This window comes from Acinonyx jubatus, chromosome A2, assembly GCF_027475565.1.
Source record: "Acinonyx jubatus isolate Ajub_Pintada_27869175 chromosome A2, VMU_Ajub_asm_v1.0, whole genome shotgun sequence".
NCBI lineage: Eukaryota > Metazoa > Chordata > Mammalia > Carnivora > Felidae > Acinonyx > Acinonyx jubatus.
In genome coordinates this window covers 133,306,994-133,334,183 of record NC_069383.1, presented here as the reverse complement: position 1 = coordinate 133,334,183, position 27,190 = coordinate 133,306,994, and the positions used below count along the sequence as shown (strand labels likewise).

The 27,190-nt window shown below is 39.5% G+C and overlaps 1 protein-coding gene across 18 annotated transcripts in view; it reads right to left on the bottom strand.

Moving 5' to 3' along the window:
• MAGI1 (membrane associated guanylate kinase, WW and PDZ domain containing 1) overlaps positions 1-27,190 on the bottom strand; it is a 630,408-nt gene that overhangs the window by 83,037 nt on the left and 520,181 nt on the right. For 9 of the 18 annotated variants that reach the window (XM_027039185.2, XM_027039188.2, XM_027039175.2 and 6 more), the window contains 5 exons: positions 22,395-22,596; positions 13,618-13,700; positions 9,253-9,291; positions 3,773-3,830; positions 1,540-1,646 (listed from right to left, as the gene is read on the bottom strand). In XM_027039185.2, coding sequence (XP_026894986.1) covers positions 1,540-1,646; positions 3,773-3,830; positions 9,253-9,291; positions 13,618-13,700; positions 22,395-22,596 — 489 coding nt within the window. The remainder of the gene's footprint in view (positions 1-1,539; positions 1,647-3,772; positions 3,831-9,252; positions 9,292-13,617; positions 13,701-22,394; positions 22,597-27,190) is intronic. The other 9 variants (XM_027039186.2, XM_027039190.2, XM_053219111.1 and 6 more) reach the window with 2 other exon arrangements.

The window sequence follows — 27,190 nt, the reverse complement described above, 5'->3', positions numbered from 1 at the left end:
TCTTCATACACGATGCTTTATTGGAACACAGTCACATCTATTCATTTACACATTGTGTACAGGTCTTTTCATACTTCAAGGGCTGAGATGAACAGTTGTGATAGAGACCGGATGAATGGCAAAGGCTAAAATGTCTTCTAGCTGGCCATTCACAGAAAAAGTCTGCCAACTTTCCCCCTATGACCTACACTTACTATGATCAGTATTATAATAAAAGTGTCATATTTGATCTTCATATATTTGATATTTGCATATTACATTGAGAGGGTATTGAGCAGTCATTTCATTTCATTTTTTCAAGTTTATTTATTGTAAGAGAGCCAGAGAGGGCACAAGTGGGGGAGAAGCAGAGAGAAAGGGAGAATCCCAAGCATACTCCTCACTGCCAGCACAGAGCCCGACGTGGGGCTCAAACTCACAAAAGTGTGAGGTCATGACCTGAGATGAAACCAAGAGTTGAACACTTAACCAACTGAGCCACCCAGGTGCCCCTGAGTATATCATTTTAAAAGGGTGCAATGAAAAACTAAAAAACCCTACTAATAACTAGATGGCTATTAATGAACAGATGTATTAATAAACAGCTGAATGAAGTAAGTTCATAAAATGGGAAATTATGCAGCCCTTAAAAATTACAGGGCAAATCTTTATTAACCAGCTTTGAAATATGTGCAAGAAATACATTTAAATGAGATCATCAGGTCACAAAACTAATACATATACGTATATATACATATAAGTTATACACACACACACACCTATAAGTTACAATCCGATTGTTATTAAAATATGCATCTATGTACAGGGGCACCTGGGTGGCTCAGTCAGTTAAGCATCCGACTCTTGGTTTCAGCTCAGGTCATGATCTCAAGGCTTTGTGGGTACAAGCCCCACATTGGGCTCTGTGCTGGCATCACAGAGCCTGCTTGGGATTCTCTCTCTCCCTCTCTAGCTGTCATTCCCCGACTCGTGCTGTCTCAGGCTCTCTCAAAACAAATAAATAAACTTAAAATTTCAGCACAGTGTCTATCATTGAGAATGAGATAGGAGCAAGCAGGGGAGAATTTAATATTCTTCATTCTTGAACTGTCCATATTTTTATAAAGATCATGAATTAACTTATAGTTTTGGAAAAGCATTAAAAATTACCAGCTTTTTCTGATTCTTACATGTCATGTTTCTAAAATTAGAAGTTAGCTTCATATATAGTAACTCCTCCTAAGGGCTCAAAGCAGTATGAATTTAGACACCAGCTGGTATGTAAACATGCTGGGGCAACAGCAAGTTCTCCAGTATGATGACAGCTTCTTTCTAAATTAAAGTGGAGATCGGGGGGCCATGGGCTAGGGCCCCCACTCGAGCTGTCTGGGTTCCGGGTGGAAGAGAAGCACTGTCATCTCCCCCCCACCCCTGCAGGACACCAAGTCCACGGCATGGCAGAAGGACAGGAACATCAAGGCCAGTTCTGACCACACGGGGGTGTCAGCGCCCAGGCTTTGCCCCAAGCTCCTCTGCCCAACACATCAAGGGAAAGCCAACCTTCTGGCTGTGGCTGTGGCTGCGGCTGCGGCTGCTGCTGCTCCAGCTGCTTCTTCCGTTTGGCTTCTAGAACCGGGTTCTCATATTGTGTCTTCCTGTTGATGTGGCTGGAGCAGGAGGCAGACAATATTTGGTTAGAAAACAGTTCATCCCACAAGCAAAATGCCAGTCTGCCAAGTCCCTTGCTTAGCACTGAGCAAAGCAGGTGGTCTGAGATGCTGCCCAGCACATGTCAAAACGGGCAATGAGGAAGAGGAAAAAGAAATGAATGCCTTCCATATAGCAACTGCCTATAGAGGCTACCAGCTTTTCCCGCATTTTATTTTAAAATCTTCAATAAATGATAAGAGGCAGGTCCTATTGATATTCACATTTTATGGAGAGGGAAAGTAAATTTCTGAGCAATTACTAACTCACCTAACAGAACGTGGCTAGTAAACAGTCAAGAGGCAAGGAAGCTCAGGTCTGTCTGCTTTCAAATCGCAGGATTTTAACCACTGACTCTTCCAAATGTCCAAGGAAGCACCTGACTCAGGGAAGTGCTTCAATTCAAGGAAAAGTGGATTGTGGAATTATTAAAAATGAGATTAAAGTACAGACAGGACGCAGTCTATGACATGCAATGCCAGAACTGCTTGTGGCTTCCTATGACAGTTCAGAGAAGCCTCAGCACTCAAAGTTAAAAGAAGGGCTCTCCCAACATCTGCCAACTATTTTCATCAGTGGACATGGAGTCAGGATTAAAAGTATGAGCCTCAGGCAAAAAAACTCCAAATGCAGCTAACCTAAGCAAATGTGATGCGTTCAAAGTGACAAAGACCTAGATACGCCAGATGGTTCCAAAACTAATAAGGCCATGGAACAAAAATACATACATACGTGTACATGCATGGGTTTTTTTTTTTTTGCCATGGCCTTAGTGTATATACACATATTTTACACAAACATACATACACACAGGCATACATACACTTGGTGTTTTGTTTTTGTTTTGTTTTGTCTTATCCAAAATCATACTTGATTAGAAGTTTGGGAACGGACCTATTATGTAATTACAGTATTCAGAACTCAAAATATTTCTTAAAGGTGGGCTGGTCAAACAGGGTGGATAGACTAACCACCTTTAGATGATCCGCAGGGCACACAGAGGAGCTTTATTTTGTGAGGGTCAGAGAAACAACAATGCCCTTCTAATGGCCCAAATCACCAAATCCTTTGTTACATAGCGTTGGCCATGTGAGGACTGGCCAATGACACTTGCTATATTGAACTCATACTTTTTTATGATAAGATGCGGAGCATTTTACAGTCTGACAATTTGTGTCATATACTCTTATCACCAGGCCATTATACAGATGAATTTTCATTGCCAGGAGCATGAGAGACAGAAAGCTTGCCAGCTGTCTTTAGGGCACCAGGCGGGATTATGACGAAGGAATATTTCTGTCATTTGTTTCTCTCGAAGTCTCTTTTATTAGTGATTTCTCCACTTTCTCAGGAAATGATATATAGCACATTTGCTACAATGTTTCATCTCTTGGGTTTCTTTTCCTTCAGGATTATCCTAACAAGACGGAGTATGTGCCCAATGCCAGAGCAAGATACATACCACACGGGACATGAGGTGGGTTTGAGAGTCTTAAAGATGGAAAATAGGAGCTATGTCTATGGTCCTCAGGCAGAGGAGAGGCAAAGAAGCATGCAAGGTCTTACAGCTTGGGCCAGTTCTCAATTATCTTCTCAATTCTGGTGACATTTCATACATTACTAAGACATGTCTAACCCTTCTGGAAAGTCTGCATGAATAAATAAGTAATTACTGAAAAGTTCAGGCCTGAGCAGGGCAAAAAGTAGGCAAACATGTTCTGCTCCAGAAGATAACCCCTACTCACCTGCTCCAGTGAGTCTTAGCTTTTCTCATTCATTCATTCATTCATTCATTCATTCATTCAACTAATACTTATCAAGAAGGCGGCATATGCCAGGCCTGTGTTGGGTCCTGGTAAAATACTGGTAAACAAAAGGCATTGATCCTGTCCTTTTAGCATTTACTGTCTTCAGATTCACTGAATATTTTCTCATTCATTAAAGTATGCATATATATTTTCATTACAAATTATGTTGTTGTTGCTAACAGTTTGTACCTTATAATGATGGCCAACTCTGTTCAGCATAAACGTACATAATTATTATAGAGGAGTACAAACCAAAATATGGGTTAATAGCCACTTACTCTACATAGTAGATACCATAGACAGGGTCTTCAATCTTTTCCCAACCAGCAGGTAGTTCTGAAAAATAAAAGAAGATTTAGAGCAAGAAGACCATATTCTTGAAGAACTCAAGGATTCTTAACAACTAAGTGAGGGGAAAAAGAGAGAGACTCTTAAAAGTGCCTTAAATCCAGTTAAAACTGTGCATTCTAACAACAACAAAAAGCGAGAATTATATGTACTTATCAGTGTATTTTTCTACACGAGGAACAATTCGTTACTGATATTTTGCACAAGCTACTACAAGTTAATAAAATGTAGTCCCAGATGCTTTTGTTCTAACTTAACTATTAAATTAGATTTTAATGGAGATATGGTTAAAATTTGCCTTGAATGCCTAGTTTGTAACTTAAATATTTATAATTTTCTATTTTATTTCCAGACTACCTTACCACACAAACAAAAATGGATGAAAATTAACGTTTCTTTTCATTTTCAATATAATAGAGCTGCTTTTGCTCTCCCTGGAATAAAATAAAATTTGCATCTTATTTCCTCCGTGTTCCTAATTAAAATGCTACTGAGTAAGTAAAAATGCCCACGTGGAGTTGGGCTTTCTAATTGCCTGCATCTATCATTCAACTGCTGCATTCAGACAGGCCTACCTTTCGCCTACGAAAGCAGAAACTCGGGTCCTGCCCTCTGAGAACACACTACTTGAGGGAGAAGATTTTATTCCTTTATTGTGGTGCTGTAAAATGGCCCTGGCAGATTTACGTGCCTTTCTGAAAACTCAACTGTGCTCTACTGGACTTCTCTCCATAAGGTTTCATATCAAAAGATGGAACTTTATTAGCTTCCTAGTAGTGAGTTCTGCCACAACAAAAATCTACTGTGAAAAAGCCCCATTGCACCAGATAATTAGACTTGGTGAAAGAAGTAACCAGGTTGTGTTTTGTGTCATTAAACAATTCTTTCAAGCAGAGCAGCAATTACTCAACTTCATTTCAAAGCCACTCTCACACACACACAGTTAAGGCAAGCTTGGGTTAACACCACACTCCAACGTGAATCATTATTCCTGGAAGTCAGCTATGAAGACCAACTTGAATGGAATATTACAAACGCTTGGAATGTCACCTATTTGGAAACACTAAATTCTTTTTATTTTTTTAATTCGAGGAATCACGTGGTCACCACTCTTCTCAAAGAAGGATTCTTTCATCCGGGCAAAGGGCTGACATGTGCCATCAACAGTCCTGTGCTGAAACAGAGTCACGCGCGTGCACCTGAACACACACGCTAATTACTCAAAGTTTATGTTTTGCTAAGATCTGGCTGCATATCAAGAGACATTAATTTCATGGGTTTTGCTCCACATGTTATCTATTTGCAAACAAAGAGACAGGTTTTCCCCCTTTTTCTTCTCAAAAAATTTTTTTAAACGCTTAGCAGGTTTTAAAGAAGTCTTTGAATTCCAGGAGACACAAGCTACTAAAATGCAAGACAGGTCCAATTTGCAGATGTTGATGCAACTTGGCATTTTTGTACGCCCAGTCTTATGAACTGATGCAAATCAAATGCCTGGGAAATGGTTTCCCCTTACAAAGCTGGAAATTACCATTTAAATGAAAATGAACCAGGAAAATCTTTCCAAAGAGTTGAGAAATCAAAGATTAAAAAAAATGCAGATTGGGGCACAGCCTCATGTTTGCTCTGGAATGGGGGCAGAGGAGGGGGTAAGTGTGAAAGTTGATGTTTCACTGAACCAAATCCTTTTCGGAATTTGCACCCTTGAATATGTGGCCTGATGATCTTCAGATAAAATGGGAAATACTAAGAATTCAACTCGTTGGTACACTTATCAGGATGAGCACTGAGTAATGTATAGAATTACTGAATCACTATAATGTACATTGGGACTAATAGTATGCTGTATGTTAACTCATTCAGTTATTAATGTGTCAAACATGTGGAGAGTGTCCACTTCTGCTCGAGGGTGTGGTAGGCACCAGGGACACATATGTAATCATAAGTGCACAATTATGCAGATAATTCAAACACCATACTGTTCGTGCTCTGATAGAGGTCTAAAGAGGGTACAAAAAAAAGAAGCCACCTCTGACCTTTGTCCTGTTGCCTAGTCAACAACTTATACTCTAGAGGTGAGACATGTGGCAGATCAAGTGATATTCCTGGACATTTGTAAATTTAAACACATCTCCTGGAACAGATTAGCAAATTCCAGAAATTTTCTAGTTTTCTAAGCTAAAAGCTCATTTTCAGTTGAAAAGATAGATTTCTCACTTCCAATGTAGTAATTAACTTAATAATAGGAATTAGTTTCCTAATGCTTAAAATAGAAATGGGTCATCGATTTAAAAAAGGAAGATGTTTGTCCTCAAATTTGTCTTTTGGTTCTAAAGAACTAAGAATGGCAGAAAATGCCAAAGCCCCCAAAATAATGACATTCCATTTTTTTTTTTACTAAACACTCTGATGTTGCCCGAAGAGTCAGCCCCTATGTCTCAAAACTGTTGGACATCAAACCAGAATATACAACCTGTCACATGTACTTTAAGCAGCTAAGACCCTTTGGGCTTGCCCAGGTGGGGGGCTGAACCTTATCTCTCTACCCCTTCATAGATCTGGCACTGGGCTAGTTACTTAATGCCTTAGAACCACATCTTTCACTGGGATTTACTTCAAGGTCAACTACGGATTAAACAAGGATGCCTAAAAAACATTTCACACAGCACCTGGCACGTAGGCTCAACAAATGGCAATGTTCTAGGAAAGCAGAAAAAGAACAGAACAGATTTATACAGCCTGCTTGTTTCCTAGCCCTGCCTTGAAAACTCTCATACGGTATTAATTGTCACCACAGAAGCAAATAGGAAGCAGTCAAACATTCTAAGTTCTTTTCAAGAGATTCGTCAACACACAGATTGAAAAGTCGTGCTCACAGTCACAGACAGATTTCAAAACTGTGACCTAGCCTGGGTGGGGAAGGAACCTCATTTCCTTGTCTCTACCTCTCCTAGTTGGTTTCAGCACATAAATACCCTAAAATTCCAAAAGGAGGTTCTGCAAGTACTTTTCAATTCTGGGAAGTTGTCTGCAGAGGCTGTGATAAATTCTGCAGACCAGAAGTGCATAATGTAGCTACTGACCCAGCTCACCCAACAGAGATCAGAAATGACAACTCTATAATCACGTGATCTGTGTTCCACACCCAAGCCAACCGTCCCCTACCTCTCAGAGGCAGATCACAGAGAGGGTTTCCTTGCCACATGTGGAATCCCAATGTTCACTGAAAACCTGACAGATGCTACTATTTGAAATTAGGACCCTCTTGTTAAGAAAATGGGCAGTGAGCTTGTCAACAGAATATGGAATGAATGCAAGAGAAAAGTGTGTGTGTGTGTGTGTGTGTGTGTGTGTACACCCACTAACACTACTCTTTACACAGTGGATATGTTCAGGCAAAAATCCAGAGTCCTATCTCCACCTAGAAAGACATATTTGGGTCATTTCTACAGTATATACATTCCTCCCCTGACCTGTACTAAAGGTAAAAAAAAATGCCATAGGAGGATTAAAAACTCCAACAGGTGAGAATTAGTTAATAAATAATGACACTAGTAAACCTAACAATATGTGCTGATCACAGGGACAGATATTAAGATTTTATCATTAGGTTTCCTACAAACACCATGGGAGCTCCTCCTTCAGCCTTTCTTTACAGAAAAGGAAAGCAAAGCTAAGAGAGGGTGAGTAGAGTAGCTTGCCCAAGGCCACACAGCCAGTAAACAGGGGAGCTTGGATAAGAAGGCAGGCAGTCTGATCTACCCCCACAGGCTGTCCCACCATGTTACCAAACCATCTCCCCAAATAATGCCTATGACCACGAGAGATGATACTATGCAGGCATTAACACTTATGTTTTCAATCTTCAACAGCATAGGCAAGTTCCCACAATATTATAGTTACAAGGGAAAAAGTATAGAAACTTCTTTCCTAAAAGTGTCAATATTCGAACTTCCATGGAAGCAGAAAAGATCGTGCCCCCGTGCAAAGTTCTGTTATCTCCACCTGGCACCCATGAACAGCAGGGGTCACTCACACATATCAATCACCAGCAAGAGTGATTTAAAGTGGCTCAGCAAATGATTAAGGCACTCATTCTGTGTCTCAAAAAAAAACCTAGTTCGGTCTTCTTCAATTACTTTAATATTACCGATCAATTTTTTCTGATAAAGTTTTAAATTGTTCTATCACACAGGATGAGCCTCCAGCCCTTCCTACCACAGTCACAACAAGGACAACTTATTAAACGTCTTGAAAGGTAAGTTCCATTCAGTAGTTATCGACCAATGCTGGCATGTCCATCAGTTACAACAGCAACGTTCCAAACAGGAAGAAAAACAGAGCTAAATTCCATTGGATTACAACTCCAGTCAACCACAATTGATTATTATATAACAAACACAAACAAAATCAAATGAAAACAATAATCTGCTGTTACTAAGTATTTACATTTTCAGTTCCTAAGGCAATCTCAAAAATCTCAGGCTGATGCAACAATCTAAGGAGAGTTCTGTTCATACTGATGTTAATCATCTATTTAAAAAATATACGATGGCCAATGTTCAATAAACCAAGGCTTTTATGTGCACTTTAGCTGAAACGTGCGCTTTCCACCCTATCCTTCAGTAGATGCATCAGACAGAAGGCAAACTAACTTTAATATTGTTCAAAGCTGAACATAAAACAGCATGGGATATAATTCAATATATTCCAATAGCAAAGATAAAAAAGTTTGGCATTATCTGCTAACGTAAATTATTTCTAGACTGCAACAGCTAGACAAGTCAAGACTTGGTTTACACTGATACATACACTCGAAGCTTGTATGTCACATATAAGCTCAGCATCTGGTTTTCCAGCCATTCACTCCAGTAACAAAGCCAACAAGTGGCTGACAACTTACTAACACGAGACTAAGACTATTATTAACTATTTGGTTAATGATGAGAATTACTGTATTGCTATTACTCCTACAAAGTCCCTTCATTAGTTGGTGGGTTTTTATTTTTGTTTTGCTTTCCTTTTTTTGTGTGACCCCTGTAGATAACCGCCCACAGCAAACAATGAAGGAAATGAGGCTGGTGTAGGGGTTATAGGAGAGTTCAAGGGACACGGCAAGCATCTATCCCTTAGTCTTTTTCTAATCCTCAAGTTGCAAGACTTCCTAGGACCAATGTGCTGACTCTCATTCCAGTCTCAATTCACTCAGACTTTTTCTTTGTAGACACAACTTATTACAACTCTGCGTGATGCCTGCGAGTCAGACTTGAGGGTTGTAAGATTGACCTTTCACGGGTAAGCTGGAATGAAAATCATTATTGAAGAAGAGCAGACTAAGGAAACGGAAGGATTAAGCAATTCACTGGAGACAAAACCATGCAGGGTAGGTCATGCAGCTGGGAGGGTTTACCTAGTTCACTGTCCAGCTCCTCGGTGTGGACCCCTTCTTCTCCAAAGGAATAACAGGAATGAGACAGAAAAGAGAGAAAGAAAAATTCAGACACCAACACCAAGAAAGAAAACTTCCCTCAGAAAAACAGCAGCAAACGTGTCACTTGGTTTTGTCCTTACCTGCATTGTGGCCTATTTCACTGGCTCAGCTAGTAAACCGGAGACTTCAGTGTAAATCACAAAATGGTAAGAGCTGATATTGGTAACATAATTATATGGCTCATTTCCTTGCATGTCGAAACAGGGTTTGATTGGTTGTAAAAGATGACAAATACCTTTGCGGTTTCAATGTTCTTAAGTGGGAAGTCACTTATTACACACCTCATTTCGGGCAAACAAAGCTGTTACCCCTTCCAATATTAGTCCTTCTAATACTGCAGTAATGCTCTCATCACTGAGGCAATTATATTCACAGTTAAAGCACTACTGAGCTTAGAGGTAATAATGCTGCCTGAAAAGTGGAAGGTGGGGTCAATTTGAGAATGCAGGGAGTTAGAGATGAGTTATGTCAGGATGCTGCACGTGACGAAAGCGGGCTTGAAGGCCGCCCTGAAACGAGGATGGGAAAGCACTGTTTACTTGGTATGACATTTCGAAGTCAAACAGCCCAGAAATATTGCAGTGACAATGGTCACAGTAAGTCAGGAAGCAAAACCGGTCAGGATCTTCTCCATTCTTGACCCCCTCCTGCTATGAGTAAGACACTGCACTGTAACCGAGAAGAGAGCAGGGGACAGCACACAACAAACCATTTTACGCAGAAAGTCTCTCCAGCTACAGAACAGGTGGTTGTCCCCTCCACTGTATGCTCTACCAACACAGGGAGGAAGACTTATTTTCACCACTGTGAAATGCTCAGTGCCCAGTACAGTGTTTTGGTACATGGTAGGTACTAAATACTTCTAAATGGATGGACGGATGGACGGACGGATGGATGCACGGATGACTCAAATGCTGACTTTAGTTCCCAACATGGTACTATATACCTTGTGAACTCTTGATTTAAAAGTGATTCCGCTGTCAACAGTAAGTTTTGATGCTAGCATCCAATTCATTTCTCCAGTGAGTATTTAATGAGAGACCTACCATGGGCCAGTCATTGGGCAAAGTGACAAATCATACATTCTTTTGGAGGAGGAGACAAATCCCAACCTTCCATAAATAAAACTTCCATATCTAAAACCTGTGATAATGTGTCTAAAGTAACACACATCACAGAATGACCCAATCATATCTGGGGGCAAGGTCACAGAAAGAGTCCCTGACCTGTAACCTGAAGGATATGCCCGATGGAACAGAAAGACTTAAAGTGAAGAATGACTGAAATTTAAGCTCTATGACAGCAGGGCATTTTGATGGTTGTGTCCATTGATACATCTGAAGTTCCTAGGACACAATGGACATATAGGAGGCATTCAGTATCTGTCTGTAAAATGTAAGAGTATTCTAAGAAAGTGCTAGTGGGCATGAAGGGCAGAGTGGAGAGGAGCAAGGGTGAGAAAAACCAGAGGCCAAAGCACTTAGAACTTAGAAACCAGCTGTGGGGAGGGCTGAATATTGCGCGGACAGAGAGCCACTGAACAGGGCTCGAGAGGGTGGTCACGGATAACACAATCACAGTGACGTTTTAAAAGAGTGCTCTGGGTCTCGTGTAAGGAGAGTAGGCAAGAGTGTGGGTGACAGAGGCATGTGACCTGGACTAGGATGCCACAGGCAACAAAGAAAATCGTGCATGGATTCCAGAGATACCTGAGAGGCAAAGTAAATTCAGAGGGTAGATGGGTTGAAATCACGGTCAAGTAGTAGGTCAGGGGGGACTCACAGGTATACATGAATTTTACCCTCAACCGAGATAGGGAACACTTACAGAGGACCAGATTTTGGGGGGTAGAGATCTTAGTTGGGTTTTATTCAGACTGCGTTTGAAATCTCTTTCAGACAAAAAGCATTATCAACCAAGCATTTTTAAATATTGGCCTGGAGCTCAAAGGCAAGGTGAAAGGCTTCTAATTGAACTAGATATACAGAAACAACAAATGGAGTTATATACTAAAGATCAAAGTCCCCAGCCACTTTCTTACTTTTTTGGAGCCAGAAAACAGAGTATATGAAAAATTTTACAATAACTATGAAGCGATATTGTTACAGACCATGTGCATATGGCCTCCAGAGAACAGAAATTGAATACAGGAACAATACTGTGAGCAAAAACACTATTCTTCTTGGTGTCACGACATAAACAACAACACAAGGCAGATTTGTGTTAAGTGGCAACAGCAAATGAAGGTGTGGGGACTGATAAATGTCAGAGTGGTAACATCTGGTTATATATTCACACTGTGTATACAGACATACATATAATTTCTACTGGAAAAAGCATATATGAATCCTAAGTTGAAAGGATAAATGGATAACCTAATGGTATTTGGTATGAATACATACTTGTTCCAAAGGTAATAACATTAACACCAATGACAAGAATTCTAAGAATTAAAAATAACAGTTGACCATTCAATAGCACAGGGGTTGCGGGTACTGACTCTCCACAGTGAAAAAGTCTGTATATAACTTGTGAATTCCCCAAAACTTAACTACAAATAGTCTACTGTTGACTGAAAACCTTACCAATAATATAGTCGATAAGCACTTATTTTGTATAAGTATTTCATACTGTATTCTTACAATAGTACTTAATCTTTTCTTAATGTTTTTGGTATTTCAAGGCTATACATCATCGGCAAGGTGTTCGAATTGTCCGAGATCTCTAAAAATTTTTCTAACATATTGAAAAAATCTGCATAAAAGTGGACCACTGCAGTTCAATCCTGTGTTGTTCAAGGCTGAACTGCAATAGATTCGGTAACAAAATCATTCAGTAATTCTACTCAACAGTTTTACTCCATTAAGTTTCTCCTGGTAAAAGCTACTGGAGTCTTCTATCATCTATAAAATTATAATAACAGGCATTTTTATATGTTCCCAGTATAATTATAATGGAGACTGCACTGAAGAGCCTATGGTAAAAGAAATCCAAAATGCCTTCAAAATCATCCAGCATCAAATAAAGATTAAATTTTGTTCTCTGAAATTTTATGGTTGAATGTATTTTATGTTCTGATGTTTGAATATTGGTCACTTTCGTATTACACATTAAACATAATACTTGGATAATCAGGACAGTTCATTATCCCTTAAGCATGTAAAATAATGAGGCTGACTACACGTGTTCCATTCCTTCTTCAGCAACCAAAATCAGAGAAGCATCTCACTCAGGTCTCCTTAGTCAGGAGGATTTGTATTTCCACTTGGAGTCACTCCCATAAATATGAACACACAATTTCATGCTCATTTCATGGTATCTGCAATCCATGTAGAACAGAAAGATCTAGAAGTACAAGGTTATTGGCAGTATTATAGTTCACTGGCTTACATTTGCAGGCAAACCTCAAGTTTATATAATTCTGCCCCATAGGACAAATTAATAAAGTTTCACTATCTTTTAGTAAAATATGTATTCCATAATTATACTACTAATTCAAATGCCAGAAATGAATAATGAGCAGCTAAACAAACCATTTCCCTTTTAATTCGTCCATGTCAAAAAGTAATTTTGGTACAACTTGGGACCGACTTCAGAGTACTGAAAAGGAAACATTTGTTCTAATTTTTTTCATTTTGGAAAAATAATTAGAAATCCCAAAGCCGTGAAATAAACGTTTTAAAATAGTAACTCTCTTAGCCAATTGATTCTTTTTCAAGATTAACAGGCAGAGTAGAGCTAAGGGTAACACCTCGGGCTCTTTCTTGGAAGAATCTACTTTTTAGATAATCAGGATATATTCTAAGTTACACAGAGATTCCCAAGAAGTCACGATCCGCTTTTCCTATGCCAAGTTAAGAAATATGTAGAATTCAAGAAAATTTCTTGATTTTTTTTCCTCTAAGACTTTCCTAATACAGGATTAGGACCCCATAGATGAGTAACCAGAGCACCTTTGGTTTTTATATTCCTAGAGATTTTCTAGAGTGTTCTCCAAGGTCCTGAAGCCAGAGGTTATATTTTCATTGAAATAGTTTGTGTTAAAATTCTGTTTAAAATGGAGATACTAGTATACATCTGCCTTCATGTGTAAACAAACTGTTCTTTTAAAACAATTCTGATTGCCCTCCAATTCTGATTGCCCTACAGTTTATTTACTAGAAATGAGATGACTTTTTAAAAACTCATTTGTTAAATCCTGGTTGACCTTGCTGTAACTCCTTAAAATTTGCACATGTGAACAGCCTCAAGCACACTTGAACCAAGACCTTGCTAGCCCCTTACCATCATCTTCACACTCTTCCAGAGGCTTCTGCTGCTTGTTCAGGCACCGAGGGTCTAACCAAGATGTTGTTTTCGTGTTATGGCTGAAATCCAGAAACAAAAACAAGAAAAACATTTGAAAAGAGAGAGAGAGAAAAAGCAAAAAGCTCAATGACAACAGAATTACATGTTCTTAAACATTTTCCCTCAACCAGAGCAAAGCTACTTCCCAACAACAAACTCATCCCAGAAGAGAGCCCGAGTTTGGAATTACAAAAAGCTTGGGAAATGTCCATCGATGGATGAATGGGTAAAGAAGATGTGGTATATACATACAATGCAGTATTACTCGGCAATCGAAAAGAATGAAATCTTGCCATTCACAACCGCCTGGCTGGAATTAGAGGGTATTATGCTAAGCGAAATTACTCAGTGAGAGAAAGACAAATATCACAGGACTTCACTCGTATGAGGACTTTAAGATACAAAACAGATGAACATAGGAGAAGAGAAGCAAAAATAATATAGAAACAGGGAGGGGGACAAAACATAAGAGACTCTTTTTAAAATTTTTTTTAACGTTTTTTTTTTTATTTATTTTTGAGACAGAGAGAGACAGAGCATGAATGGGGGAGGGGCAGAGAGAGAGGGAGACACAGAATCGGAAGCAGGCTCCAGGCTCTGAGCCATCAGCCCAGAGCCCGACGCAGGGCTCGAACTCACGGACCGCGAGGTCGTGACCTGAGCTGAAGTCGGCCGCTTAACCGACTGAGCCACCCAGGCGCCCCAAGAGACTCTTAAATACAGAGAACAAACTGAGAGTTGCTGGAGGGACTCCGGGTGGGAGGGGGGATGGGCTAAATGGGTCAGGGGCATTAAGGAATCTACTCCTGAAATCATTGTTGCGCTATATGCTAACTAAAATGGATGTAAATTAAAAAAAGAAAAGAAAAGGCTTGGGAAGAGCCTTCAGTAGGCTTTTTACTTATTTAAGGTATAATCATTCTGTTATGGAAAGCTTAAAATGTGATGTCAGTTTTATTTTTGAAAAATGGGTTCCAAATGATACCCCTTGTCTGTGCTGTCTCCCCTTATCTAGACTGATTTTAGTCTTCACCTTTACAGAAGAGCAAACTCCAATTTGCTTTCAATTTGTCTGTGACTTAAACCTTGGATGCTGGAATTCATAAAGAAGGCTGCTATTTCACTCATTACATTACATAAGAACTCCCCCTGACAGCACAAAACTACCTCAATTCACACAATTGGCTCAAAGCTGCTAATACCTATCATTAATCGCAGCATCCTGAATTATGTTGCACACAATAGTGAAGACAACCCAAAATTACCTATCATAAACAAAATCTGGGCCAAAAAACCCCCCACAAAAGCTTGGAGAAGCTAAATGTGTCTGCCTCCCAGAGGGCATCGTCTGCTTCCAGGGGAAATGTTTCAAGAGACACTGAGTGAGGCCTTGAACGTCTGAAGGTGTGCAGGACCAGTGCAAGAGATAGATATTGGCCTTCAACCACGTTAAAAGTGGCACGAGAATGTCTGGAGGAAGTGCCCTGAAACAGCTCAGGACCCTGGGATGAGGTTCTGCGTGAGCTCCCAGGCCAGTCTATGCAAGCTAAATCGGAGAGGCAAAGAACTACGAGGCCAGTAGTTCAAACTGCACACCAGAAATGAAAAAAAACAAACTCTTTTTTTTAATTTAGGTAGTAACCTAAATTGTTTTTGGAAGTCTGAAGTTTGGGTTGTAAATGCTGAAAAACACTGCCATAGTCATTTTAAATGATTCAAATCTTATTAACTGCTGCAAAAACTTAAGGCTTAAGTGAAAAACAGAGTGTGCAAATGTATATACAAATCATCTCAACTGTATTAAAAAGAAAAAAAAAAGAAAGTTAATATAATATAGCAACAACTACTGCCACTAATATGATTGATCCGCTTACAATGACCAGAATCTATTCTTTTTACCTATTTGTTACAATTTATTTCATCGTTATGATAACCTTATGAGGGAAGTATTGATGCATTTTACAGATGAGAAAACTGAGGACAGAAAAATGAGGACATTTGTACAAAGATACTCTGTTGGTACCGAGAAACACTGGCAATCAAACCCAGGGAGTCCAACACTACAACTCATGGTCTGTACTGTTCCTAAACCAGTAATATAGCAATAATGGTCACTGTGGCGATGGAAGATTATGTATGATTTTTTAAAAGCAATTCTGTATTATGAGATAACTATAGATTAACCGGTAGTTATCAGAAAGAACAAAGAGGGATCCTACATGCCCTTTACCCAGATTCCCCCATTGGTAACATCTTATAAAACTATAGTACAATGTCACTATGGAATACCGACTGATAGCCACAAGTCAAGACACAAAACAATTCCAACATCACAAGGATCTCTCATGTTACTCTTTTCTTTTAAAAATGTTTATTTACTTATTTTGAGAGAGAGAGACAGAGAGAGAGAGAGACAGAGCATGAGCCGGGCAGGGGCAGAGAGAGAGGGAGAGAGAATCCCAAGCAGGCTCTGAGCTGCCAGTGCTGAGCCCGACGTGAAGCTCGATCCCATGAACTGAACCATGAGATCATGACCTGAACCGAAATCACGAGTCAGATGCTTAATGGACTGAGCCACCCAGGCACCCCTCTCATGTTACTCTTTTATAGCCATATCTGGTTCCCTTCTAATCTCTGCCCCGAAAACCCTTTTTAAGTCCTTGGCAACTGCTAATCTCATGTTGTCCACATGTATAGTGCTGTCATTGCAAAAATGCTCTAAAAATGGAATCAGACAGTATGTAATCTTTGAGGATTGCTATTTTTCATTCATTCTCATCAAGGCTGTTGTATATGTCAATAAATTATTTTTAATGCTGAATAGTATTCCATGGCATGAATGTACCAGAGTTTAATCACTGAAAGACATCTAGGGTTATTTCCAGTTGTTGATTATTTAGGAGAAATCTACTATAAACATACATGTCCAGGTTTTTCTGTAAATGTAAGTGTTCACTTCTTTGGCCAAATGTGCAATGGCTGGGTCATATGGTAGTTGCATGTTTAGTCTTATAAGAAACTGCAGCCACTGTGGAAATCAGTGTGGAGGTTCCTCAGAAAGTTAAAAAGCACCACTAAGCAACTGCACTACTAGATGCTGAGCCAAAGAACACAAAAATACTCATTCAAAGGAGCACATGTACCTCAATATTTATAGCAGCATTATCAAAAACAGCCATAGTATGGAAAGAGCCCAAAAGCCCATCGAATGATGAATGGATAAAGAAGTGGGTGTGTGTGTGTGTGTGTGTGTGTGTGTAATGGAATATTACTCAGCCATCAAAGGGAATGAAATCTTGCCATATGCAACGCCGTGGATGGAACTAGAGGGCATTATGCTAAGCGAAATAAGTCCGCTAGAGAAAGTCAAATACCATATGATTTCACCTCTATGTGGAATTTAAGAAACAAAACAGATAAGAGAAGGGGGGAAAAAAAGAGAGGGCGGCCATAAAAGACTTCTAACTATAGAGAACAAACTGAGGGTTGCTGGAGGGGAGGTCGGCAGGTCATGTGCTAAATGGGTGATGAGCATTAAGGAGGGCACTTGTTGTGATGAGTACTGGGTGTTATACTAAGTGATGAATCATTAATTCTACTCCTAAAACCAGTATTACACTACATGGGAACTAACTAGAATTTAAATACTTATAAAAATAAAATAAAAACTTATTGACGATTTTAAAAAAAGAAACCACCCAACGGCTTTCTAGAACGCCATACAGTTTTACACGGCCACCAGCAATGATCTAGTTTCTCTGCATCTGTGCCATCATTTACCTTCTTACTATTTTTTATTTTAGCCATCCTAACAGGTATGTAATGATATCTTTCTGGGTTTAATTTGCATCTCCCTCATGGCTAATGATGGTGAACATTTTTTCACGTGCTTCTTTGCCATGTGTATATCCTTTCAGTGAAACGTCTGCAGCTCATTTTCTCACTGATCTTTTTTTTTTTTTAATGTCACTATTGAGTTTGGAGAGATCTTTATATACTCTAGATAACAGTCCATTTTCAGATATGGGGTTTGCAAACGTTTTCTCCCACTCTGTAGTTTGCTTTTTAAAACATCCTCTTATTCGGGTCTTTTGTGAAGCAAATGTTTTTTTTTTATTTTGATGATGCTGTATTTATCAGTAATTCCTTTTAGGGTTCAATGTTTTTGATGTCAAGTCTTAAAAACTCCTTGTCTGGACCTAGAGCTCAAAAAAATTTTTTTTTCCTAAAAACTTTTATTGCCTTGTGTTTTACACTTAAGTCTGTGATGAGCTACTGTGAATTAATTTCTTTGTATAAGTTATGAGGCTGAGGTTGAGCCTAATTTATTTACCTCTGGCTAAACATTCGCTCCAATAGCACTTCTTTGAAAAGGCTATCTTCTTCCCTGCAGTGAATGGCTTTGGCATCTTTGTTGAAAATCACTTAGACATACTTGTGGGTCTGTTTCTGGGTTTCATTGATCCATGTGCCCATTTCGTTGCCAACGCCACACAGCCTCTGTTACTGCGGCTATGTAATACGTCTTGATAATGGACAAACTGATTAAGTTTATTCTTCTCTTTTAAAACTATTCCAGCTATTTTGGCTCCTTTGCCTTTCTATATAAACTTTGTTTATTCATGTCTAGTGTTGTATTTTTATTTTTGAGAGGGGGGCAGGTGCACAGAGAAAGGGGGACACAGAGGATCAGAAGGAGGCTCTGTGCTGACAGCAGAGAGCCCGATGTCGGGCTCCAACTCAGAACCGTGAGATCATGACCTGGGCCAAAGTCGGACACTTGACCAACTGAGCCACCCAGGTGCCCCCCTATAAAAATTTTAAAATAAACTTGTGTATACTAACAAAAGCCTTCACTGAGATTTTGACAGAATTTTCGCTAAACGTGCATATCCATTTTGGGAGAGTGGACATCTTTACTATATAATTGAGTCTTTCAATCTATGGAAGACATCTCTCCATTTAGACTTTCTTTGATTTCTTTCAACAACATTTTGTAGTCTGCAGTATATAACATCCTATACATATCTTGTTAGATTTATGATTAAGTGGAGTTTTTTGGGAAGAAAAACTTTTTCTTGAATTTTGATGTCCATGTGGTCATAAATACAATGATATTTGTATGCTTATCTTTTATCTTGTGATCTTGCTGAACTTACTGATTCTAGGACATTTTTTTACATTTCTTGTGATTTTGTACTTTCTTACACATTTCTTGGGTATGGTCATGTGATCTGCATAGAGGGACAGTTTTCTTCCTTCTTTTTCAAACTATAGGCCTTTTATTTCCTTTTCCTGATTTACTCTCCTGGCTAGAACTTACAAAACCAGGTTGATTAAGAGTGGTGAGACCTGGGGCGCCTGGGTGGCTCAGTCAGTTGAGCATTCGACTTCGGCTCAGGTCGTGATCTCGCGGTTTGTGGGTTCGAGCCCCGTGTCGGGCTCTGCGCTGACAGCTCAGAGCCTGGAACCTGCTTCAGATTGTGTGTCTCCCTCTCTCTCTGCCCCTGCCCCCCCCCCCCCCCCACTCACACTCTGTCTCTCTCCTTCAAAAAGAAGTAAACATTAAAAAAAAAAAAAAAAAGAGTGGTGAGAGCTAATATCCTTGCTTGTTCCCAATCATGCAGGGGAAGTATTTTTTTTGTCTTTTACCACTAAGTGTCATGTTAGCTGTAGGTTTTCTGTAGATATTCTTTATCAAGCCAAGAAAATTCCCCTTGTTCTTGTTTTTCTGAGAACTTTCATCATGAATGCGTGAATTTTGTCAAAGACTTTGCATTGATAAATACGATGTCGGGTTTTTTCTTTAGTATCTTAATATGGTAGATTGTATTTATGAATTTCCCAAATATTGAAGCAGTCTTATATCCTTGGGATAATTTCTACTTGATCAGGGTATAAAACTCTTTCTCTGTTATGGAATATTATTTGCTCATATTTTGGTACAGATTTTTAGGTCTATAATCATGAGCTCTTGCTCTGTAGTTTTCTTTTTTTCTTGGACTCTCCTTGTTTGTTTTTGGTAACAAGGTAACAATAGTCTCGTAAACATAATTGGTAAGTGTTCCTGTACTTCTGTTTTCAGGAAGAGACTGTATAGAAATTTAATTCTTGGAGCGTTTCTCCAGTGAAACCATCTGGGCCTGGAGATTTCTTTTTCATGAGTTTTTAAATGACAAATTCATTTTCCTTAGTCATGATGGAGCTATTTAAATTATCTATTTCATACAGATGAGTTGTGGTAGTTCGTGCTTCTCATGAAATTGGTCCATTTTATCTAAGTTGTCAACTTCACGTGTGTAGGTTTGTTGGCAACATTCTCTGATTACCTTTTAATGTCTTCAGGGTCTGCGGTGATTCCCTGTTTGATTCCTAATGCTGGTAAGTTGTGTCTTCTCTAATCTTTTTCTTTGTCACTTTCACTTGGCTATTGTTCACTGAACAGCAGACCTTCAACTTCAATTTGAATATAACAGATTTACTTATATTTTTATTTATTTTATAGCTTAATTGGCCATTTTGTGGTTGTTTTTTTTTTTTTTGTCTTAGGGTTTTTTTTTTTTTTTTTTTTAGCGGTATATAAACCATGGTAAATCTTAACAGAGAATCTTAATAATAGAGCCAAAGTGTAGCATTTTAAAAACTGAGTATTATTGTGGCACACAGATGGCTCATTTGGTTAAGGGTCTCACTCTTGATTTCGACTCAGGTCATGATCTCATGATTCATGACATCAAGCTCCATGTCAGGCTCTGTGCTGATCGCATTAAATAAACATTAAAAAACAAATTTAGTGGGGCCCCTGAGCAGCTCAGTTAGTTAAGCGTCTGATTTTGGCTCAGGTCAGGACCTCACGGTTTGTGAGTTCGAGCCCCACGTCAGACTCTGTGCTGACAGCTCAGAGCCTGGAGACTACTTTGCATTCTGTGTCTCACTCTTTCTTTGCCCCTCCTCCATTCAGAGTCTGTCTCTCTCTCTCTCTCAAAAATAAAAACACATTAAAAAATATTTTTAAACAAATTTTAAAAAGTTGACTATTATTGGAGAAAAAATGCTATTACCTGAGATTCTTAGAATAATTTCAATTGTTTGTATATTTTTCCATTTTTAGTAAACTACTTATTAAATGCTTAATTTTAAAAACATTTTTTTAAAAGTTGATTTATTATTGAGAGACAAAGAGAGACAGAGTATGAGCAGGGGAGGAGCAGAAAGAGTAGGAGGCACAGAATCCAAGCAGGCTCCAGGCTCTGAGCTGTTAGCAAAGAGCCCAACACGGGGCTTGAACCCACAAAGTGCGAGATCATGACCTGAGCCAAAGTTCGACACTTAACTGACCGAGCCACCCAGGCTCCCCTTAAATGTTTAACTTTTAGTAATATATATACATATAAACATATATATATATATATATGCATACATATGTATATATGTATATGCATATGTATACACACATAGATATATGTAAGTTTTATAATTTTGAAAGATTTTTCACATCTGTATAGTGTAATCCACCCTTTATTCACAGAAGCTAAGTTGTAAGATCTCCAGCGGATGACTAAAACTGTAGATTTATATATAGTACCAAACCCTAAATATACTATGTTTTCTCCTATACATACATACCTATGGTGAGGTTTAATTTATTAAATTAGGCACAGTAAGAAATTAACAATAGCTAATAAAAAAGAACAATTATAACAATATCTTATAATAAAATTTATGTGAATGTGGCCTCTCTCTCTCAAAGTATATTATTGTACTGTACTCACCCTTCTTCTTGTGATGACGTGAGATGATAAAATGCCTATGTGATGAGATGAAATGAGGAGAATGACATAAGCACTGTGACGTAGCATGAGGCCACTAGTGACCTTCTGACAATGTGTCAGGAGGATCATCTGTTTCCAGAGCACAGTTGACCATGAGTGACTAAAACTGTGCCACGTGAGACTACAGAGTAGGGACTGGGGGAGGGAGGCTACCATATTCTCAAATTTCAATCCATGTAATTGCACCGTGTAAAAAAAAAAAAAAATCAACTTAGAATGGATCATACACCTAAATGGAAAATGTAAGCAATAAAACTTCTAAAACAAAGATGGCAGACAACGACAGCTTTATAACTTTGATTTAGGCAAAAACTTCTCAGCCAGCACACTAAAAGCACAGCCCACAAAAGAAAAACATTGATAAATCAGACTTCCTCAAAATTAAGAACTTGGGGCTCTTCAAAAGACACAGTCAAGACAATGAAAAGTCAGACTTGGAAAAAATGTTCACAAACCACAAAAATGTTAAAGGAATTGTATTCAGAATGTATGAAGAACTCTTAAAACGCAACTGAAAAAAAAAACAACAAAAAACCCTAAAGCCCTTGCAACCCAATTAAAAAAAAGTAACCAAAGAATTTACTGAATGGCTCCATATGTTCTTTATATATTATGCCCTAATTTATATATACACCAGAATATGGTTGTTTCACTCTTGAGGGAAATTATTAACTTAAGCTTCTTCGAGATCCTCAGACTCAATGATTGGGAGGCTGTGCTGATTGCTTTTTGGCACAAAGCCTGTGAAACTATATGAAAGAAAACCATCAGCGCAAAATCAGTCCTTTCAGATGTAATTTACAACCGTAGTCACTAGGGGGCGAGAAGGAAGAGTGACGACATAAAGGGACAGCTTCAGAGAGGACGAAGGGTATACTTTACTCTATAAAATAGACTTCTCCATTTTCGGTGTACGCCATCTCCCAGTTCTCGGGTAGAGGACCTAAATTATCCTCTGCACAAAGAGGTAGGTATTGAGGGAACTTCTGAGAAGCGTCCGTGATGGGAGCAGCGACGATGCTACTATTCACAGGCGGTAACGCTGTTTCTTGGAGAGTGTGCTCTTCCTGGGCACCGGAATCGGCTGTCAAATTGCAGAGAGAGGAGGAGAGAGAGAGAGACGGAGAGAGAAAAATTCATCAATCATACCTCAAAGCAAGGTGTTCACTACTGTCTGCATCTATATTCTTAAAAGCCCTCGCTCTTTCCCAACTGCTGGCCATCAACTCTATTGTTTTATTTAGACGGAAGTTCTCTTAAGAGAAAACATCAAAATGACAGACCACATTTATCGCACTTAAAAAGAAAGAAGAGAAAGACATGCTCAAATAACACTGCTCAAAACCTTGGAAATGCCAAAGAAGAAACAAATTCAGAACTAAAACCCTAACGTCTCTTATACCAATAGGGGCATCGAAACACAGACTGAGCCACACTCTCACTCCTAGGTGTCATTTGGTTTCATGACTCAGCAGGCCTTGGACAGCAAGAAGAAAACACAGATAGGATGGCCTCATTCTCCATTTTTGTAACAATTATTTAGAACATTTTTGGTAGACAGTGGCAAAGATCAAAAACTGTCACATCAAGCTGGCAAGTATATAAAACTTTAGAGCATAGACACAGCTATCCCAGTGAGTCAGATTCTAGCTTCTTTTGGAAAAGTAAGGGAATGTTCTTGCAAAAAACAAGACAGTTACCCCCAGAACAGTATCATGTGGGTGGACTAATTTGACTTGGGTTTTAAAAGAAGACTCGAAGTACATGAATCTCCTTGCGTTCTTATTAACTGGAAACATCAAGAGATGATGTCATCAACGTATCTACAAATGGCGCTGCTGACATTCTGGCTGAATTTTTATGAGGATGTTAAACGTCAGTCTCCACGGGGTTTTAAAATGTTAAGAATCAGGAGTTGTGGTTATTTTCCACCTCCCACAGTAATTCTCCTGTAGACACTTATGATTTCTGAAAGCAGACTGAGGAATAATGAAAGGCCGTTTTCAAATCTTTCTCTCATGACTCGCTCCCAATGATGCACAAGAGAATGAAGCTAATTCAGAAGTTGGATGGAGGGCACATGGAGCCTATTAAACAACCGCTTCCACCAAAAATCTGCCACCACTGAGGAGGACGCCTGTGGTCTTTCCCTGCAATTCATCTCTACCCTCTTTCTCTAGAACCAGCTCTCAGACTTCCCTTTGGAAATCCAACCCATCAAAGTCCTTGTGGTCCAGGTGGGGACTGACTTAAACCCACACCTAGCTCATGTGGTATGCCCAAGTCACAGGGCTATCACTCTTGCCTTTCTTATTGGGTCAGGTGCCTGATCCAAAGCAAATGAATGTCAGGCATATAAGCGTTTGCTGGAATTATCTTCTGGATGCTGAAATTATTAAGCTGACGGATTCTCATGCTGCAGGTGCTCGTGGCCATCTCGACACAGGTTGGCAAGACCTGACTTAGAATTAAGTCTACAAAGCGGACAGCAGAAATGAAAGAGCTGCCTAATATTCTGCCTGAGCCACTGATGCCATGTACTGCTGGCCTCTTCAGTTGCTTGATCCTCTAAATTCTTGCTTAAGCCAATTTGAGTTGGTTTCACAATTTGTATCCATCAGTGCAGGTTAATAAAAGAACTAGAATTTTTAAGGAGAAAAAAGGAAATGAAGCCAACAGGGAAGAAACAATTTGAAATTACAAATCGACAGAAAATAAATTCGAAACTTGGCAGGGTTTGAAAGAGTCGCCCTTAAGTCTCTAGGAGCCAACGTATATTCATTTTTGGTATTTTTATGTTTTTATTTTCGAGAGAGAAAGAGACAGAATGTGAGCAGGGGAGGGGGAGAGAGAGAGGGAGACAGAATCCGAAGCAACTCCAGGCTCTGAGCCATCAGCCCAGAGCCTGACGCGGGGCTCGAACTCACGGACCGCGAGATCATGACCTGAGCCGAAGTTGGACTCCCAACCGACTGAGCCACCCGGGCGCCCCTTTTCTGGTATTTTTAGAATGTACACTTCCTACATGGACATGTACATAGCAATCACCCAGAAAGATGGTGAAAGTGCAGATTCTGACTCCCTACTATAGAGAATAGACTTGGGGGATCGTTCCAAAATGTACATTTTTAAACCACCCAGTGATGGAGATTCAGAGACAAGAATCATACTTGGAGGACAGAGATAAAGAGCTCTCAAAAGACTCACTAGAACTTTCACCTTCTGGGAGGGGTTCTGTCTTGCTGCCGATGGGCCAGAGTCCAAACTCCTATGTCTGCAGTGCCAGCTGAGGCACAAATAACATGTCTAGATGGAGCATTGCAGAGGGTTCAGCCTTTCTGATGGAGGCAAGGAATTCTGTGTGCCATGTCAGCGTCCTGAGGAAGAGTGGACTCAGTATTTCCAGATTTTTTTTTAATGTTTATTTATTTTTGAGAGAGAGAGAGACAGAGACAGAGACAGAGCATGAGTGGTGGAGGGGCAGAGAGAGAGGGAGACATAGAATCTGAAACAGGCTCCAGGCTCTGAGCTGTCAGCACAGAGCCCGACACGGGGCTTGAACTCACGAGATCATGACCAGAGCAGAAGTCAGATGAGCTACCCAGGTGGCCCCTCCAGATCTGTTTTTTAAAGAGAAGGTGGGAATCTGTATTTTTATGCAAAACGTTCCAAATACTTCAATCGCAATTCCTTTAAAAAAAAATAGTGAAGCAATATGGCACAAGCAAAAAAAAAGAAAAACAACAAAAACAAAAACAGAAAGAGAAGAGAACAAATACTGATTACAAGCACTGACTTAGAAGCCAGACTGCCTAACTTTGAATCCTGGCCTCACCTTTTGCTAATTTGGGCAACACACTTAATCTCTGAAAGCCCTGGTTTCCTCATCTATAAAATGGGGATAATGGTACCAACCTCACTGGGTTGTGGGGAGGAATGCATGAATTTAGTAAAGCAGCCAGTACAGTGTGTAGGATACAGCTAACAGTATTTATTAGCTGCTATCATCATCGGTTTCTTCATCAAAGTTATTATGATTAACCTTTGTCTTCAGGTCAGCTTGGGCCCTCAGGATGGATGTAACATCAGACCACGGTCCAGATCACAGAGTTTGCCTGTTTCTAGCTGTGTGACTTCAGAACAGACGGACTGCCTTTCTGAGCAACTGATTCCTCAAGTGTAAAGTGAAAACAAAATGCGCAAGCCAGAAGACCTGAAGGACTGAGGACACGTAAAATGCCTGCCAAAGGGCCTGGCACTCAGTGTGGGCCTGACGGGTCCTCAGGGACTGGGACCAGCTACTAGAAACGCAAGTGTCCAAAGTCAGTGATCATCTTTTAACATGGTATTTAAGGGCTAGAGAAGTCCTGGGGCAATGGATGACATTCAATAATTTTATGTAAGAATTTTAATTGACTCATTTGAATAGAAGCTGGATGTAACACAAAAAAGGGGGTAGTGGCAACAGGCTGGACATAAACATTAAAGGATTCGGTTAAACTCTCAATGTAATTTATGTAAAAAACAAAGTCCTGCCAGCGTTCCAAAACCTTGACTATGGGAAGGGAATGTTAGTTAGCTCACTGGCAAAATATCTAAGCAACTATAATTTCCTAAAGAAAAATTAAAATTCCTCTAGCAACTAGACCTTATTGTAAAGTATCCAAATATTTTTCATTTTGTATATTGTACATGTCTTCTTTAAACACATGCTTGATTGAGGTATGACTGACATACAAAAAGCCATCGATATTTTTTATTAAAAATATTTCAGCTTCACCGAGGTATAGTGACAAAATTGTAAGATATTTAAAGTGCACATGATGATGACTTCATACTGTCAAAGGATTCCTCCCATCTAATTGATGAACAAAAACAAAGCTACAGATGTTTAATGTGAGCAACTTGACGTGTTTGGCTTTCTGTGTCTTCTTTCCAGTTCAACAGAACCTCAAACAATCTCATTCTCTTAAAGAAAATGCAAAGTCCAAAAATGAGAGGCTGGAAAAAAGTACAGACTTAAAAATTAATAGTCCTAATCATGGCTTTGACCTTGACATGTGCTCTGATTTCAGAACATCTTTCAATGGATTCGCCGAACATTTAGGAGCATTTCCGTCCCTCTCTTATGAAAGGTTGCCAATGGATCCCAACGGGATAGGTAGAAGGGACTGTTGGAACACAGACCGGATGGGCAACGAGGAAGCCCGGTTCTCCCACTGTCTAGAGTGAGGGAACATGCACTTTTCCTTGGTGATCTCATCTGCAAAATGGGGGAGGTAATACCTATGTTGCTTATCTCTAAAGATTTCCAGGTGGTTTATAGGATACATGTGAAAAGGACTTGTAAACCATAAATAACACCGATAACTTTTTCATTCGTAGTAAATAGGAAGCTTCCAAGCATTTAACATACACATACACATACTTGGGGGCTTTTGAGGGTAACTTTGAGAATATAAACTCATGTCAAAAATACACTTCCGGAGCCTATATTGCATTATGTACTTTGAGATTATGTGCATCCTTGACTGGGTACATAACTAATAAACCTGATTCAAACACAAATAGCACACTGGATGAGCATGTAGGCTCTGGAGTCAGCTTGAAATGACAGGTTTGACACTCACTGGTTTTGTGAACTTGGACAAGCTATTAGACCTCTCTAGCATATGGGT